This window comes from Dendrobium catenatum, unplaced genomic scaffold (genome assembly GCF_001605985.2).
Source record: "Dendrobium catenatum unplaced genomic scaffold, ASM160598v2 original_scaffold_244749, whole genome shotgun sequence".
Classification (NCBI taxonomy): Eukaryota; Viridiplantae; Streptophyta; class Magnoliopsida; order Asparagales; family Orchidaceae; genus Dendrobium; species Dendrobium catenatum.
The window spans coordinates 16,972-34,780 of NW_021563156.1; the positions used below are offsets into that span (position 1 = coordinate 16,972).

General features: G+C 41.5%; 1 protein-coding gene across 1 annotated transcript in view; it reads right to left on the reverse strand.

Moving 5' to 3' along the window:
- The window catches only part of LOC110097080 (transducin beta-like protein 2), a gene marked incomplete at its 3' end in the record, with an annotated part of 42,500 nt that overhangs the window by 16,054 nt on the left and 8,637 nt on the right, over positions 1-17,809 (reverse strand). Inside the window, 2 exon segments of the mRNA XM_020823309.2 lie at positions 8,668-8,742; positions 17,397-17,536. Of these exon segments, the coding sequence (XP_020678968.1) occupies positions 8,668-8,742; positions 17,397-17,536 (215 nt within the window).

Here is a 17,809-nt window from a genome sequence, read left to right on the forward strand (position 1 = left end):
GGTACATGCCTTATTCAGACCCTGTAGTCCACACAGAATCTCCAACTCTTCATCCTTTCTTCTTTACCAGGAGACTGGACTAGAGAAAGGGCTTACACCTTGGCCTTATGATCCCTGCCTTCCAACATCTCCCGGATCAGCCTCTCTATCTCATCCTTTTGAATCTGGGGTAGCGGTAAGGGCGAACGCTGATTGGTGTCTCCCCTCCTTTCAAAATAATGGCGTGCTCCAGCTCCCTCTGAGGTGGCAAACCCTGTGGAGGTTGAAAAACCTCCTGAACTGTTGTATGACCGGTTGCACTTCAAGAGGAATGTCTCCCTCCTCCCCCACACTGGACTTTCTCCAATCGTTGCAGCTCCACCAAGTATCCACCCCCAACCTCCTGATGGTTCGGATCATGGACTTGAGAGGACACCCCCGTCCTAGACAAGCCGACAATCTCCCTGTATCACCATTCTCCTCCCCCCCCACTACCAGTTCCATCCTCAGTTCTCCCCAGTTCACCGTGGCTCCCCAAAGTTTGCAGCCACTTCATTCCCAAAATCACATCAGTACTTGCCAATTCTAAGGGAAGAAAATCCTCCCTCACCTGTATCTCCTGAATGTCAGCACCAACTCCTCTACAAACTCCTCCCCATTTCCACCTTCCCGTGCCCATCATCACCCATAGCCTCCGTATCCACTAGTGCCATACCAAGCAAAATCAAAAGTCGGTGGAAATGAAATTGTGGGTTGCCCCACTATCTATCAGAACCACCACCTCGTGGTCAGCTATCACCCCCTTTCACTTCATAGTGTGACTCGAAGTGAATCCCACTACAGAGTTCAGGGAGACTTCTGCCACATCCAGGTGCAACTTCTCGTCCTCCACTTCTGACCTGCTCCCACCTTCCTCTTCGTCTTCCTCTTCGTCTTCCTCTTCTTCGCAAACAAGGAAGAACCTGAAAGAGTCCGGTCCTTGCACCTATGTCCGGCATGTACTTCTCATCACATCTAAAGCACAATCCTTGCCTCTTCTCCTGCATCTCCTTATCAGTAAGCTTTTAAATTTCCCAGGCCCTCCTCCTCCAGACCTCTCCTTTGGTACTTCTCGTGTACCCCGGTGCAGCTCCTTGGAAGCTAAAAACGTGGTCGTCATCCGTTGGATCCCCCAGAGCTGCTGCCTCGAGTCCCCCTCTCCAGATGCTTCTGGTCTCCGACCAACACTATGCAACTCCATGGCCTCCCCAGGTCGTGTGGTCTCATCACTCTAACGGCGGCTCTGATTTCTGGTCTGAGCCCCTTCATGAAGTTCCCCTCAAGCACGATATCAGAAAGACGATCCAACCTGCTAGCTAGTTCTCAAATCGGCCCGAATTCTGCTACTGTCCCTTCCTGTGTCAAGCGCAAAGAACTGCTCGTAGAAATCCCCTCCGCTGGGTGTTCGGAAACGCTCTAGCAGGCAATCTTTGAACTCCCTCCAGCTTCGAATAGGTCGCCTCATGTCCCGCCATTGTACCATGCCAGTGCCTTCCCTTCGAGCACAGTCCTCCGCTGTCCGTTTCTCCTCCTCTGTCAATCCGTTGACTGCAAAATACCGTTCCACCTTGTAATCCAGCCATGGCCATCTTCCCCTCAAAAGATGGGCATCTTCAACTTCCTCACCTTCGACCTTCCGTTACCCCGGTACTCTCCATAACCTCCCATTCCTCGAAGATGAGGTGCTCCAAGTGTCCCGGTCCTCCTCCGACGTTGGTATCCGAGTCCATCATCATATTCCCCTCTTCCCCTTTCAAAATCAGCACCTCGACGCCTGAAATTCAGCACTCGACGCGCTGATATTCTTCTCCTCTATTGCCAAAATCTGCACTTCTCTCATAATCCTCCCTCCTGCCTTCAAAATCAACACCTTGACGCTGATAAATCAGCACCTCGACACTCGATTTCCCATGCTCATCTCCTCTCTAAGAAAGTGCTCTAGAGGTGGCATGTCGGCGTCTCCCTCCAGGATCTCTACATCCTGATTCCTCCTCCCCCCACGCGTTCGGATTTCCTCCTACGCCGTGATCTCCGGTAGTCTCCTCTGCTTCCGATGTCGTCGGATTAGTCTTCATCTCCAATAATTTCTTCATCATTCTTCCATGGCGTGAATTTTCCCTCAAAACCTTTCGTTGTTGTTGGTGATTTGATTTTGAAAATAAAAAAATCTTTCCTCCAAATCGGTTTTTAATTGACCGACTTTGCCTTCCAAGACATCCACTTCTTTCGCGCATTGTTCTTGTAACGATCCACCGATGATGAAATCAAGAATTCTGTACTTTTTATTTTGTTTGAACATTAGTATATTCTGTTTTCTATTTTATTTTCTTTTCTTTTTTAGCTATCCAATGATGGGAAAGCATCCAATGATCATGGTAGGTAGTGCATATGGCTTGGTAGACCTTTGGTTTGCTGGCTCGATTGGTTCCTGGCTGATGGTGGTTCACGGGTTGGCTGTTTTGGAGCATATGGTTTTGAGCTGATTCTCTAAGTTGCTTGAGCTGAAGTTTAGTAGCTCTTTAATTCTCAAAAAGGTACATCATTATGAAGTTTACTTTTGGAGTGGCCTTGTCCCTTCCCCTTCCCCTTTCTTCTTGTCTCTTGGGAATCCGTGGCCTATTCTTTATTGGTGGCTGAATTCAAAGCAATAGAAGTTATAAAAGAATGCTTTTTCCCTTGGGAGTCCATCCGGCCTTTGTTTTTCCGAACTGGAATTTTTTTCTGTTGCTGTGCTGCTTTGAATTCTCGGTGTCTCCTTGGTTCCTTGAAATAACCCTTTGATTCCTGTTCTGGTTTTAATTGGGGCTGTTTCTCCGAATTGGGAGGCTTTTCCCGTTGCTGTGCTGCTTGGAAATTTCCGCCTGTTTGCTGCCTTGGTTCCGTGAACTGATGGGTTGATTTTCCAAAATTGGCTTTTGGAATTCCTATGAAACAAATGCTTGGGAGCTTGTAAACAATTATGAAGTGGCTTTTGGCATTCCTCTTCTTTACCTATAAATTGGAGATGTTGTTATGAAGAATGGCAGTTGATATTTGTGAGCATATTTGTTATTAACCTGCGGGTTTATTCGGAAATCCCGCGGGCTCTTTCCAACCTTCGTTTCTCATCCCCTCCGGAAATCCTGCGGGCTCTTTCCACCCTTTTCTTCTCGGACTTCTAACCTCTTTCGTCTCTCCGCAAGTGCCGCTCCATCTGTATCCTTCTTCTCAAAAGTAAAGCAACTTTAGGGTGTCGTATCAGAGTTGATTTGAAGCGTCTGTTGAAGAAGTTGACCAATCTTGCAGTGGTGGACCATCGGTTTGCTAGTCTTATGCACTTTACTTATTTAACCTACAAATTCGATGCATGTGAGGAACCCGCTCTGACGGTTGTCTGAGGATAGCGTCTTTTTAAGTTTCTTTATTTCTCCGAACATCTTTTGTTGTGATTGTCAAGTTTTGGGTCGTTTAAGTTTATTTAACAAAGTTTGTTTTAAGTTCTACTCTTTTGTCAGTTTTCTTTCTTGTGTTTTTTTTTTTGTATTCAAGTGATATAGGCTCCCTATATCCCTTGTCTACATCAGAGGGGGGATCATCTTGAATTGGAATCTAATTTGAGATCTAGGGTTTGTGCTCTTGGGCTCTAGGCTACGGCTAGAGATTTGGAGAGTTTTTCTTTCCTCTTGAATGGAAGGAAAGTTGTATCTTGCAAGTGCTTTTCATCCGTTATCGAAATAAAAGTATTTGCATTATTTTTCCTACGTTTTTCTCCTACGTTCCCTCTCAGATTTTCTTGCATTTGGCTGTTTTTCTGCTGTGGACAGCAGTTTTCCTTTGGATCCTCTTGGTTTTGGTGTGAAACACTTGGAAATCCAAGTGTTTCCTATCAAATACCTAATCTTGGTAATCATAATCCAACAAGTTCATCCCAAGATTAGGGTTGGCTAATCAATAGTCAAGTTCCATTGATGGACCAAGAAAGCAAACCAAAAATTGCCAATTTAACACAGATTAGGTCAAGCCATTTGAAGAAAATGTAAACCTACTGATGCGAACCACCGCCGACGCCGACCGGCAGAGGGAGGGTCGGCTACCCCGCGGCGCGCAGAAGCAACCAGAACGGGCGCCGCGCCGTTCGATCCGCCGAAGCAGGGACGCGGGAGGGGGACGCGGAGTGGGACGGGGCCGATCGGCTTGAGCGGAACCGGTCCATTTCTGGACCGGTTTGGCTCAGGTCTAGCCTGAGCTGGGCGATTCAGTTTGGGCAGCCCACTAGTGGGTTTGGTTGGGTCTTTGCTTGCCATAAGTAGGGATTAAGGGGGGATTTCTAGGGTTATGCAAGATTTGAGTTTTCTCTTAGCCTCCTTAGTTTCTTTCTCTTGTTTTTCTAGGGTTTGTAGTGGGAGACCTTGTCCTTCTCGAAGTGGACAAATTGTATCTTGTTTTCCATTGGATTTAGATTGCAAAGGTTTTGGTTCTTCATCTCATCCCTCTTGTGTTGATTTTTTCTTTGATTTGGAGGAGAAATCTTTTCTTTGAAGGAGCATTAGGGCAAGCTCAAACTTGGGAATCCTAGGGCGTATCACCTACATGGTAGATAAATACTACAAGGAGACCAACCAACTTGGGTTGGCCTAATCTATTTAGACAAACTGTACGAAAACTAAAAGAAATAATGTTTGGAATGTCTAGGAAAATAATAAGCTGGCAAATTAGTCACACACAACGCTATTAGAGCAAGGAGGAGACAGTTCAGGTGATAACAAGAATCTAAGAAATCCAAAGACATTGGCCATTGGAGCAAGGAGGAAACATTTGAGGTGCGAGAAGCATTTATCAGGTTTTCTGTTTTCCATTTTTTTTGCTTATGATTATTTCTTTTCCATGAGAACAATGATCTAGTCCTTGAGGGTTTTCTAGCCAATCAGCCTCCCTCTTCCCACAGTTTTGGATACAAAAAGGATCTTGGTAGCTTAAGGACCTTGGAACAACCACCTAAATGTTGGCTGCCACTATAGAAGCGCTGAAGGTCCTTGGGCAAATTCTGATGAGACTGATTTTACCAAATCTAAGGAAGAATAGCAGGTTGTTGGTCTAATTTTGGTGATTGTAAAGGCTGCCAGCTTTGTGCAATCTAGTTTTTTTTTTTTTAATTACCTCTCTTGATTGGTAGTTGTTAACAATTTTTCATAGTTGCTCTATGTTATAAGGTGTCTAGCCCTACTTTATTTCCATTCAACTGGTGTTAATTGCTCAAGGAATTTTATTAAAATTGTATTTAGTAAAATATATAAGTGGTTAGAAAAGAGGATAAATAGGAGACTAGCTGGTATTTAGGAGATTACCACTTTTCATGCAAATGATTAGGATAGTTTTCACATTTCATGCCTGTAATTTAGAAAGTTTCATAACTAGCACATGAAATTAAGATTAGATAAAGAATTGATTAAGTTTTATTAGAATCATTTGTAGTCTTTAAGCAGATTTTTTTTGTATTATTTTACAATGTTGTTTCATAGCATTGGATAAAACTTCATCTCAAAAATAATGCTTAATTAGTTTCCAATTATCCTCTCCCACTCCCTAAGGCTCCTAAGCTCCTTGGTCAATCCCCCATTCTCTCTCTCTCTCAAAACATTATGTCAGACCCCCATTTCCCATTTTCTCTCTAGAAACACCCTGCCTCCTCACTTTCTCTCTTTGCCCAAAAAAGGTCAAGGTAGGCTATGATTTAATTCCTAAGAAAAGGAACGAGAAGGAACAAAAACAAGAGAAATAGAAGGACAAATAAGGAAAAGCAATCCAATAAGAGAAAGAAAAAAAGAAAAGAAAGTCATCATCCCATTCTAAGGCTATCTATCAAAATCTAATTTTCATTATTCACCTTCATCTCCTTCTGGCAATAAATATAACTTGTTTAATTATCCAAATTCTTATTTGGTTATATTTAGTTGGAGCTTTTATGGTGCCATAAACCCAAGTCCACAACTTAAAAATCTACCTATCCATGCATCAGTCCACACATTCACCAAAGATTCAACACTAACCTACAAAATTGAGAGTGGGCCCACTTATGAAAAGAAAATTGAGAGTAGGCCCACTTATGAAATCTTTTCAGATTCAATATTAAATCCTCAAGTAAATCACACCACCAAAGTATTTCTTTAGATATATGCACACAACTACACATATTAAATTGGCATATATATGTTTCTCTTTTTTAAAGTCTTGCAACATGTTAACCCTTCCTGCAATGCTTTTTTCCATCAAGTCTATTTTGATCTTCTTTTGTCTCTTTCGCAAGAAGACACCTCTTCAACACCTTCTTGAAGTAACCCTCATCCCATGTGGTCACCAAGATATCCATTGATCGACACCATCACCATTTGCAAACCTTCAAATCCCTTATCTAAATCATTTCCAAAGCCAACATTCGACTCTTGCCATTTACCACCTCACTAGCACCATCCGAACCTATGTAGTGCTAAATGAGTGGTTGGATGTACCGTGCATATAAACACCGTTCACCTCAAGATTCTCATAGTTCCTCATCCTTCTTGTTAAATCTCGTTTTGTTCGAAGGATGATATCGAACCGTACTTCGTATTTCCTATGAACTAAAGGCATGTGGGGAGAATGTAATGAGGTTTGAGTATGAAAGAGGAAACATGAAGATGAACCCGAGAGAGGTATAAATTTAGACAATCTTTATTATCTAAACCAGATATACAAGAATAATCAAAACGAGAGCTCTGAACTATTGAGCTTGAGTAGAAAAGGAAAAATGATACAATATTTCCTATTTATAGGGTGTGATATCTCTCGTTTTTCTCTCTATCATCCCTGTTCTTTTGTATATATAAGAGAAAAAAAAGTCTTTTTTATGTCGTCCCTCCTCCCCCTTCTATAGGGTTCAGAAGGATGTAGAGATTATGTCCTGGATATGGGAGCTATCCCATCAATCTTTTATTGTAAGACAATCGTTTGTGCGAGTAGAATGGCGGTTGAGAAGGGTGAGCCGAGTAAGGTCGATGATGAATTGGGGTCGGCCCACTGACATGAGGTGGGGAGAGTAGCATTTGGACGTGGTCTTCAGGTTGACGTGAGAGATTTTTTAAGAAGCGATGCGTGTCGTTGGCTATTTGATGCATCTCGCATGGGAAACTTGATTTAGAATTAGATGGATAAAGATATGTCTAGCTAAGAGAGGAACTTCTAGGGTAGCCTTTGCAAGATGGGGGGACAACTTCCTGGAGGATGTGGCCGGTGCTAGTCGTGGTGCTCCAGTGTTAAACTCGTTCCAGCTTCTAATCGAGTCCCTCAAACGAACGATTTCGAGAGAGGAGCAGGTCCCCATTCCATTCGACCCGAACATAACATTCAAGATACCTACAAACGGGTATCTATACAAATAGTCATGGATGTACACATTTGGTGTAAGCAACATCGCTAGTCTCAATCAAAGACATTGAGGTTGAGAAAAGAAGAACGAGAGCATGAGGATAAAATTAGGAGCCTAATCCTGTAAACAATAGAGCCGTAAAAACATACAAGACCTTTAAACATGTTTCAACCAATTCAGTTGACATCATTCAGATTTGATTCCATCAACAGTTTTTTGGGGATTGACATCATTCAGATTTGATTCCATCAACAGTTTTTTGGGGATCTGGCTAGCTATACATCCCAATCAGAAGGTCAGCTCTATGTTCAATTGCTTGAATTAGCCAGTTTGTCCAGCAAAATTTAAAGCATTGTATAGCACAAAATTACATATATCATTGGTGAATAATGAGATTTAAGTGGCAAGGCGGCAGGCCCAAGCGTTCAAAGATTGATGCCCTTACAAAACCAAGGCTTATCATCATCACCCGGCAAACGTATATACTCCTCTTAGAAAAGAGCTGGAAGAAGAGAAAAAGTGGTGAAGGCTTGATTACCATAATATTCCTTTTCTCCATTGGTAACAACAACCAAACATTATAACTCATGCAACATGAGTAGTTGAAGTGAGCTAGACATCATTTTCTCACTCATCGGACAATTTGGTTTCCAAGTGCCTGGTCTAATCACTACTTTTGCTCTGCCATGCTGATACCCCATAGGAAACAACATAAACTATGCGTATAAGCGCTCACCCAAAAGCTCCAAAAATTCACTTGTTCAGAAACAACGTTTCAATTAAGGTTTGTAGATAAAGTTCTTTTAACTTTTCATCTGTAGGAAAGTGATTGCAACGTCCCCAGAAAGGACTCAATTTGTTATAAATATCAAACAGCAACAGAGCAATAAAGCAACCTGTTGACCAGTTGAAGTATAGGAGTTTCCAACATATTTCTACAACTGCGAGTTGGAAACACAAGGCAGTGAATCCAACTTAAAAAAAAGGGAAAAAAAAATGAAAGACTTAACATTAGTTGCATTACGAAAGTCATCAATGCAAAACTGAGCTGTCCGAAGAAAATTTTTTGTATGTTGTGTACATCCTAGAAAAGACCACCTCAAAATAATCCTCAAAGAAAAAAATTACAGCCCAGATTTTTTTCCTAAACAGTACTTAAATGAGTCAACACAGTCAGTCTACAATAGCTGCAATCAGTTTCAGCATAACCATTCCACATTTAATACCAACTAATACATCCAAAAATAACACTACTCATAGAATTTTACCTTATGCCCCTTCAATTGCATAACTTTCGAAACCTCCTTCACAGAGCCATCCTTTGCATACAGGATTTCCCAAACCTAAAAAACAGCCAATAAAATGTGATTTATCATTTAAAAAAATTAGCATAACCTCACTTGAAAATTACATCACCGAGCAATACTAGGCATTCAATGTATGTATACAGGATTTTCCAAACCTAAAAAAAAGCCAATAAAATGAGATACATACATACATACACACAAATATATCATACAATTGATGATGATGTTACAATGAAAGAACAACTCCATGATACTGCTTCAACATATTTGAGATGGTGTTACGGCAGGAGGGGAGTGAGCGGAATCAAGAATGGAGCCATGGGGAGGGTTCGACCAGCCTTTTGGGGCCAGGAGAGCTGTCATGCATTATGGAAAGAGGAGAAATCAAGGGGAGCTGTTTATGAAGAATTATGTTTATTGTGTTAAGGAAGATTTACTAAATTATATTTATGTTGTTTAGAAATGTTCTATTTGTGTTAGTGCGTGTTAGGCTATTTAAGATAATTTTGTCTAGGGTTAGGAGAGGAGATAATTGGTGTTGCTGTAGTTTTATTTTGGAGAGCTTACTAGTGGCGTCTACAATTCGTGGGAGAGCTGATCTACCTCTCAAATAGTATATCAATTATATCTTTCTATCTTGTTGAAGAGATGATGTAGGCAAAAAATTGCCTATTGGTGTTCCCCATGTTGTCTATTCCCTTCCCTAACTATTTTCTATGAAATGTTGGCTCCAAAAGTAGTAGTGACTGTTGGTTTCCTGCTGTTTTTCTAGGCAGATTTATGGCTGCTATTTTTTTCCTGGGCTGGCCGTGCCTTGCCTTGGTGTCTGTTGGAATTCCTGGCTATTTGGTTCCTGGGCTGGTTGTTTGGATAATGGCTGCTTGGTTCCTGGGATGGTCGTGCCTTATTCTTTGGGTTTTTTTCCCCTGTTTTGATTGGAAGCTTGGGTGGCACTTGTAGGAGGCCGTTTGGATTCTTTTTTCCTACATATATGATTGTTTGCTACTGTTTTAAAGAGAGAGTTTTTGATGATTTTTGGAATGTAAACTTGCGGGTTTCACTAGCTTGCGAGCTATCTTCCTCTACCCTACTTCTATTTCGTCTCAGACCTTCTACCTACATATTCTCTCCATAGTTTTTCATTCCATCAGTATCTTTCTTCTCTAAAAAAATATAAAAATTGTAAGGTGTCTTTGAGTCGTATTTGTAGGGTGTCATTGTATCGTGTTTCATGTTGTGTCCTTTTTATTTGAAGTTGTAAGGTAGTGTCCATTTCATAATAGTAGTGTTATATGCTATCAGTGTTTAGTCTTTTGTTTTAAGGAAATGAAGACTTTGAGTTTGCAATCTTAATTGTGTATTTTTTTTATTTGCATCAATTTGGTATCAAAGAGTCAAGGTTATCGTGTCTTTTTTTTATTAAAAAAAATGAATAGTCAAAACAATCAACAAAGCCATAAAAATTCTGAGAAAGATAAATATGAAGAAGAAAGTCAGTTAATTATGTCTTGGATTCCAAAGGACAAATTTCCAACAACAAAATGGGTTCCATCTAATCATGTTCGTCTAATCCTCTACAAATCGAACTTCTCAAAATTCGAAGATATTTATATTTATGTATAGAAAGATATGAAGCTAAGAAGCTTCAATTCCTATCCGAATTTGAACGAGAAAAGGAGATCATCAAAAGAAGGCATGACATGCTAATTCAAGAATCGAAAATGCCATATCTTCATAATTTTGAATCGAACTCATCAGGAGATCAGATTTCTCCATCGAGGGAGAATTGATGTAGGCAAAAAAATTGCCTATTGGTGCTCCCCATGTTATCTGTTCCCTTCCCTGGCTATTTCCTATGAAATGTTGGCTCCAAAAGGAGTGGTGACTGTTGGTTTCTGCTATTTTCCTAGGCAGATTTATGGCTGCTATTTTTTTCCTGGGCTGGCCGTGCCTTTCCTTGGTGTCTGTTGGAATTCCTGATTGTTTGTGATGCGGACATCGGCACGAAGATTTGGCGCATCTATCACAGGAGGCGTCGTAAATCGACGGCTATAATTTAAATTGTCATTTATGAGTTATTTTCTGAATTTTAGCTCTTATTTTATGTTATTTCATGTTTTACCCCTAGGTTAGTTTATGTGAGTGTTGTGGCCCAAGAGGCAATTTTATAATTTTGAGTTTTTCTTATGTTGTGGCCTATATATATGGCCTTAAACTATTGTAATGGGGATGAAGATTTGATATTAAAAAAATTTGTGTCCACACTTGTGTTCTTCTTGTAAGAGAGCGTTAGTGAGATTCCTATGGAGAGGAATCAGAGTTTTCACCAGCCGCAGGATGGGTCCGGACTCGTGACTTGAAGTCCCTTGAAGAAGGGCAAAGCATCACCCGTCAGTCTTCGGAAGAGTCCAAGGCTCGCGTTTTTTATTTTTTAATCTTTCGTTTCTATCTTTGTTTTTTTTTTTCTTTTGTTCCTTCTTGTTGTGTCATCCTCTACCTCCGTCCACCATCGCCGTCTCCATTTCCACCATAAGCCGCTGGCCACCTCACCCGAAGATCCACCACAAACTGCCGGCCATGGCTCCCTAGCCGCCGGCTTCATCCTTTCCCCTCTCTCCTTGGATTTCCTAATTAGGGGTGCATGATATTAGGAATTAATTTGAAATTCAAATTGTTTAAAATTTGAAATTCAAACTTCTTTCTTAATTTAGTCCACCTATTTTTGGAAAGTGATTAATTGAAATCAATTTGAAATTTAAATTCAAATCTGATTTATTGTCTCACTTTCATAACTCCTAAATTCAAATCCATGAGCCTTAAACCTCCACATTTGATTTGACATTCAAAACTTTCCTAATTTTCAACTTCTATTTTAGGAAAGTTCATTCATGCAATCCTATTTGAATTTTGAATGAGAGGGGATTTGACTAAAACTTTCCAAATCTCATAAATTTAAACTTGGAAGTCACATTAACTCTCTAAATCCCTCCTGCTTGGTTTTGAAATTATTTCCTAAAACCCCCACTTTGTTTTAGGAAATGATTTAAATTTCCTAAGCCTTATTCCCTATTCTTACCCCCCAAATCAATTCACGGGTTTACTGGACTTTATTTCCCTATTTTCCTAATTCAAATCAAGGATTCAGTGATTTGAATTCCCTCAATTTTCAACACCGCTCAAATCTTTCCTAAACACCTCCTTTTACTTTGGGAATTAAATTCCATCATAACTCACTGCTGGCTGAATTATCCCAAGCTCCTTGCATTGATTTTCTCCACCAAATCCTGCCCACAATTCCTCCTGCAAAGAGTCTTCCACGTACTAGTGCTGCAGCCAAGGATTTCCCACTCCTGACTCCACGTAACAGCTTGGGAAATAAATCCCCCCCCTTCTCAGCAGCTTTTGGAAACAAATCTTGGTTCCAAAATCTGAAACCCTTTCCAAGCCTCTCCCCCTTTCTTCCCACGTTTCTCAGGCAACCATTCTACACCTGAATGTGAAGTCCATTGTTCCTCCCTCCAACACCTTTCTCCTAATACCTTGAAACTCTACATCCAAATTCTGCTAGCTGTCCCCACTCTCCAGCCAGGAAAAACCTGCTGTCCTGTACCCGTGGAAGCCTAAAAACTGCTGTTCAAAAGGATTCCAGCTGCCTACAATAGCTACCAAAGGTTTATACAAGTGGTAAAGGTTGCTGTCCAGAATTTCTCAAGTGTCAAAGTTGCTGTCCAGCATTCGTAGCCATCTCCTATTGCTGTCTCCCTACCCACCTACCCGTTCTACATCAGTTTGGTTCCTGGGCTGGCTGCTTGGTTAATGAGCTGGCCGTGCCTTGTTCATTGAGTTTTTTCCCTCTGTTTTGATTGAAAGCTTGGGTGGCACTTGTAGGAGGTTGTTTGGATTCTTTTTTCCTATATATATGGTTGTTTGATGTTGTTTTAAAGAGAGTTTTTGATGATTTTTGGAATGTAAACATGCAAGTTTCACTAGCTTGCGAGCTATCTTCCTCTACCCTACTTCTATTTCGTCTCGGACCTTCTACCTACTTCTTCTCTCCAAGATTTTTCATTCCATTAGTATCTTTCTTCTCTAAAAAATATAAATATTGTAAGGTGTCTTTTGAGTCGTATTTATAGGGTGTCATTGCGTCATGTTTCATGAGTATATTTCTTCCTTTTTATTTGAAGTTGTAAGGTGGCGTCCATTTCATAATAGTATTGTTATATGCTATCAGTGTTTAGTTTTTTGTTTCAAGGAAAGGAAAACTTTGAGTTTGCAATCTTAATTGTGTATTTTTTCATTTGCATCAAGAGATAATCAAATCTCAAACCTAATCTTTGGATTCTTGCATTTTTCTTATTGCCAACTTGCTTTTTTTATTTCCAAGGCACATCAAATTGGTACCAGAGCCAGGTTTTGGGAGAGATGGCAACAAAAAAGATGGATGCATTGGAAGGCGAAGTGGAGCAAATCAAATCCGGGATGGAGGAGAAGTGCTCAACCATCGAAGGGAAATTTCAACCATGGATGGAAGGTTTTCATCCATGGAAAAGCGATTTGGAGGGTTGGAGGAGATGAAGAGGAAGCTCTTGAAGATGCAATCAAAAACTCCACTGGCGATTCCGATGGCTAACCCTAAATAAGATTTGACCAGGATTCCCTTGGCCGAATTGAGAAGGGAAAGGAGATCAGACATGAGGAGTTCGACGAGAAGAGTCTCTTTCATCAAGAGCCTGCTCTTTTTTTTTTTTTTTTTTTTTTTATCAAGAGCCACCTACTAGGGCTCCAAAAAGGGCGGATTAGGGTTTCCGGATGAGGGGATAGCAATAAGGGAATTTTTTGGTGAAGGTGATAGGGTGGCCGACCACTATGGGTGGCATTTCGGGCAAGGGAAATGGGCCATCGGAGGAGGGGGTCAAGGGTCACCTCATAGGGCTCCGATAAGGGGCAGAATAGGGTTTTTGGATGAGGGGATAGCATGAAGGGAGTTTCTTGGTGGATGTGGTGGGGAGGCCGACCACTATGGGGGGGCTTTTGGGCAAGAAAAGTGGACGACCCGAGGAGGAGGGCAAGCTGAGCCATGAGGATTTGGTCATGCGATGCGGGCGGAAGAAAGGTGGGATTCCTACCCTCGATACACGAGGGAAATATGGAGGGATCAAGGTAACCGCTACACTAGAGAAGGAAGTAGCTATTAGGGCAATGGCAATACTAGAACGAGAAAGTTAAAGATGTCAGTATTGGAGGGAGGATGCCCATGGTTGGGTATATCAGGAGGAAAGGTATTTCGCGGTGAATGGGTTGAGAGAGGAGGAGAAGCTTACAGCCGCAAGGCTATGTCTGAAAGGGAAAGCTCTTGCCTGGTTCCAATGGAGGGAGGCTAGATATCCAATCCATTCATGGGAGAAGTTTAAGGATTGCTTGTTGGAATGTTTCTGAGCTATACAGGAAGGAGACCTATGCGAGCAATTCCTTGTCTTTACTCAGGAGGGAACTATCTGGAGTACAAGGAAAGATTTGAGTTGCTATAGGGGCCGTTGAGGGGAGTCTTAGAGGCGGTGTTGGGGGGAAATTTCGTGAAGGGCATCAAACCTGACATACGAGCGGACCTCCAAGGGTTGAAGGAGACAACGAAGCTAGCCCATATAGTGGAGGATCAGAGACAGATGGAGATGGTCGATAAGAGTGGAGTAGTAGGAGGATCTTACAGAAGTGCCTCGACTTCACTGCCACCAAGAAACCAGACGGCGTATTTTCAATAGGAGGCACTGAGGCAAAATATTAGGGGAGTTTGCCATGGGACCAACTTCAAGCATCTCACAGAGGCAGAGCAAGACAAGAGAGCGAAGGGTATCTGCTTCCGCAGTGATTTAAATTATGCACCAGGCCATTGGTGCAAGGACCGCACACTCCAAGCCCTTATGGTTTGTGATGAGGAGGGGACCAACAGCGAGGATTTTGTGGAGGAAGCAGAAGCGGGAGGAGAGCACCTACACCTTAATGTGACAGAAGTATCTCTTAATTCAATGGTGGGATTTATTCCAAATCACACCATGAAGGTGAAAGGACATATCACGGGTATCCAATGGTGGGATTGGTGGATAGCAGGGATACTCATAACTTCATCTCAAATCGGGCCGTAGACAGTTGGGATTGAAGTTGGTGGATACAGGGAGCTTTGGAGTCATGATGTGAACAAGGATGGTGCAGAGGAGCAGAGAGATTTGCAGGAGGTTGGTGCTAATATTCCAGGGCCTACATATTATGGAGGATTTTCTTTCCCTTGGATTTAGGAAACGCTGATATGATCTTAGGGATAAAGTGATTGCAGATAATGGGGAAAACGAAGGTGGACTGAAAATCTTTGACGATGGAGATTCAAGTGAAGAGGAAGAAGGTGGTGCTATGAGGAGTAGAATCATGGTTTCACTCAAAACCATGATCAAAGTCATACAGGGAGCAGGGATGGACCATAGTTTAAAATTGCGCAATCTGAGGCGCGCCTTTGCGCAATTTGCTTCAAAATATCCTCAAAGCCTACGTAATTCTCAGGCATCATGAGTCGTACGCCTTATGTGGAGTGAGGCGCGCCTCACAAGCGTTTTTGCGCAATTTCCTTTGAGGCATACGCCTCAAATATGGGGGCCCACTTACTTAAAAAACCTCTTAAATTCTTCCTTATACCCACTTAACCTTCCGAAGACCCACTTACCCGACCAAAGACGTCAACCGAAGTCGCGCAGGAAGCACGCAGACACCCGATTTGGCTCTCCCGCACGTTTCCACCACCTCTCTCGCCGGCGCCGCCTCTCGCCGGTGAGTCATTTGTTTCCGGCCTCCCCTCTACATCACTTCTTCAAGTGTTCTTAAGGTTCTTTTTAAGTTTAGGGTCTGATTTTTCAACTTATAGGAAAGCTAGGGTCATAATTCTTGGTACTGCTAGGTACATACTCGATACCGCTAGGTACATGCTCGGTACTACTATGTACATGCTCGGTACTACTATGTACATGCTCAATACTGCTATGTACATGCTCGGTATTGCTATCTACATGCTCGGTACCGCTATGTAAATGCTCAGTACCACTCAGTACATGCTCGGTACTGCTCAGTATATGCTCAATACCGCTCAGTATATGCTCAATACCGCTCAGTATATGCTCGGTACAGCTAGGTATTTGCTCGGTACTGCTAGGTACATGCTCAGTACCGCTCAGTATATGCTCGGTACAGCTAGGTATTTGCTCGATACTACTAGGTACATGCTCGGTACCACTCGGTATCTTCCCATACAAATAACTTACGAACTTTAAAAACAAATAGAATTTTAAAATTACTCTTACAATAAAACCCCCACAGGGAGAGCCACCCAGACGTTCAAGCAGCTAAAAAAGCCATGTCGAGTGTCCCTGTGTTAGCACTACCAGATTTCAGCCAGCCATTTGTAATGGAGATTGAATGCACCAGGCTATGGGTTGGGGGCAATCGTCATGCAAAGTCAGAGACCCATAATCTATTTCAATTTTCAATCAGGTGTTGGCCACTAGGGCCAGGATGAAATCGATGTATGAAAGGGAGTTGATGGCAATAATGTTGGCAATACATAAGTGGCATTCTTACCTGTTGGGGTGACACTTCATAGTTAGGACCGATCTGAGGAGTTTGAAGTTTCTGCTAAAATAAAGGATGGTGACCGAGGAGCATTAGCAGTGGCTTTTCAAATTATTCGGTTATGACTTTGAGATCCACTACAAGGCCGTATTGTAAAATAAAGCTGCATGGGAGCCATAAAAGATGATCAGGAGACGATTCTCATCCTTCCATCTTGAGTACAATGTTCATTTTTTGTGAGGGAGTATTGTTACGCCAAGAGGGGGCTGGGTGGAATCTGGAAGGGAGCCAAGGAGATGGTTCGATTAGCCTTGTGGGGGCTTCTCTGAGCTATCATGCATTATGGAAGGAGAAGAATTCAAGAGGATCTATTTAGGAATATTTCTTTTTTTTTAAGGAATGTTTCCTAATTATGTTTATTGTGTTTAGGAAAATTTCCTAAATTATGTTTATGATGTTTAGGAAGATTCTATTTGTGTTATTGTGTGTTAGGGCAATTAAGAAAGTTTTTTCTAGATAGAGAGGAGGTAATTTGTGTTTGCTGTAGTTTTATTTTGGAGAGCTTCCTAATAGTGTTTAGGCTTTGTGGGAGAGTTAATCTACCTCTCGAATAGTAGATCAATTATATATTTCTATCTTGTTGAAGATATAATCAAATTTCAGCCTTAATCTTTGGATTTCTGCATTTTTCTTAATGCCTACTTGTTGTCTTTACTTCCAAGACACATCACATGGATTGCACGTTAATGCAAAAAGTAATTCAGGTAGTTTTCTACTTACTCTACAGCAATAACTGTTCCAGAATAATCAGACAGAACTAGTTCAAAGCATATTAAAAAAAAGCCTTACAAACATCAAATAGAGCCTAAATAACCTATTTTCTCCAGCATTACCAAAAGGCAGGCAGATTTGGCAAGCAGAAATATTTATGGAGTTGAGAAATTAAGATTTCACAAGATTTAACTTAAAAAATAAATCAAAGCAAGAAGGAACTTCCTACGGAATTCCCTAAAGATCAAGAGATTATTTTTGTGCATTGCTACATCGTTGTTTTTAAATACGTCACTAGAATGCCATACCTTCACGTCTGCAGTAAAAGCTGCAGCAGCTAGGAAACGTCCGTTGGGAGATATAGTAGCCATGTTATTCTTCAACTGATTTGTGTCAACAGTTGCCAACTCTTTACCACTTTTCCCATGCCACAGCTTAATATCTGTACCTGAAAAGGTATTTAGATATCAATAATACATACACAATTAAACACACACACGCATATATATATATATATATACACACACACATAAAATAATTTTTTTCTTAAGCAATTAATAGATAGATTCAATATTTTCAACATGAAGTAAGAGTTGAGAAAAAATATATGCTAGAAGGTTTCAGGCGAATGAGCCTGGGGGGAATCAAAGGCTGGTTAAGGTGTTTGGAGACCTTCGGTTGCAGGTAGGTGAAGCGCAGCACTTGCAGTAGTTGGAGAATT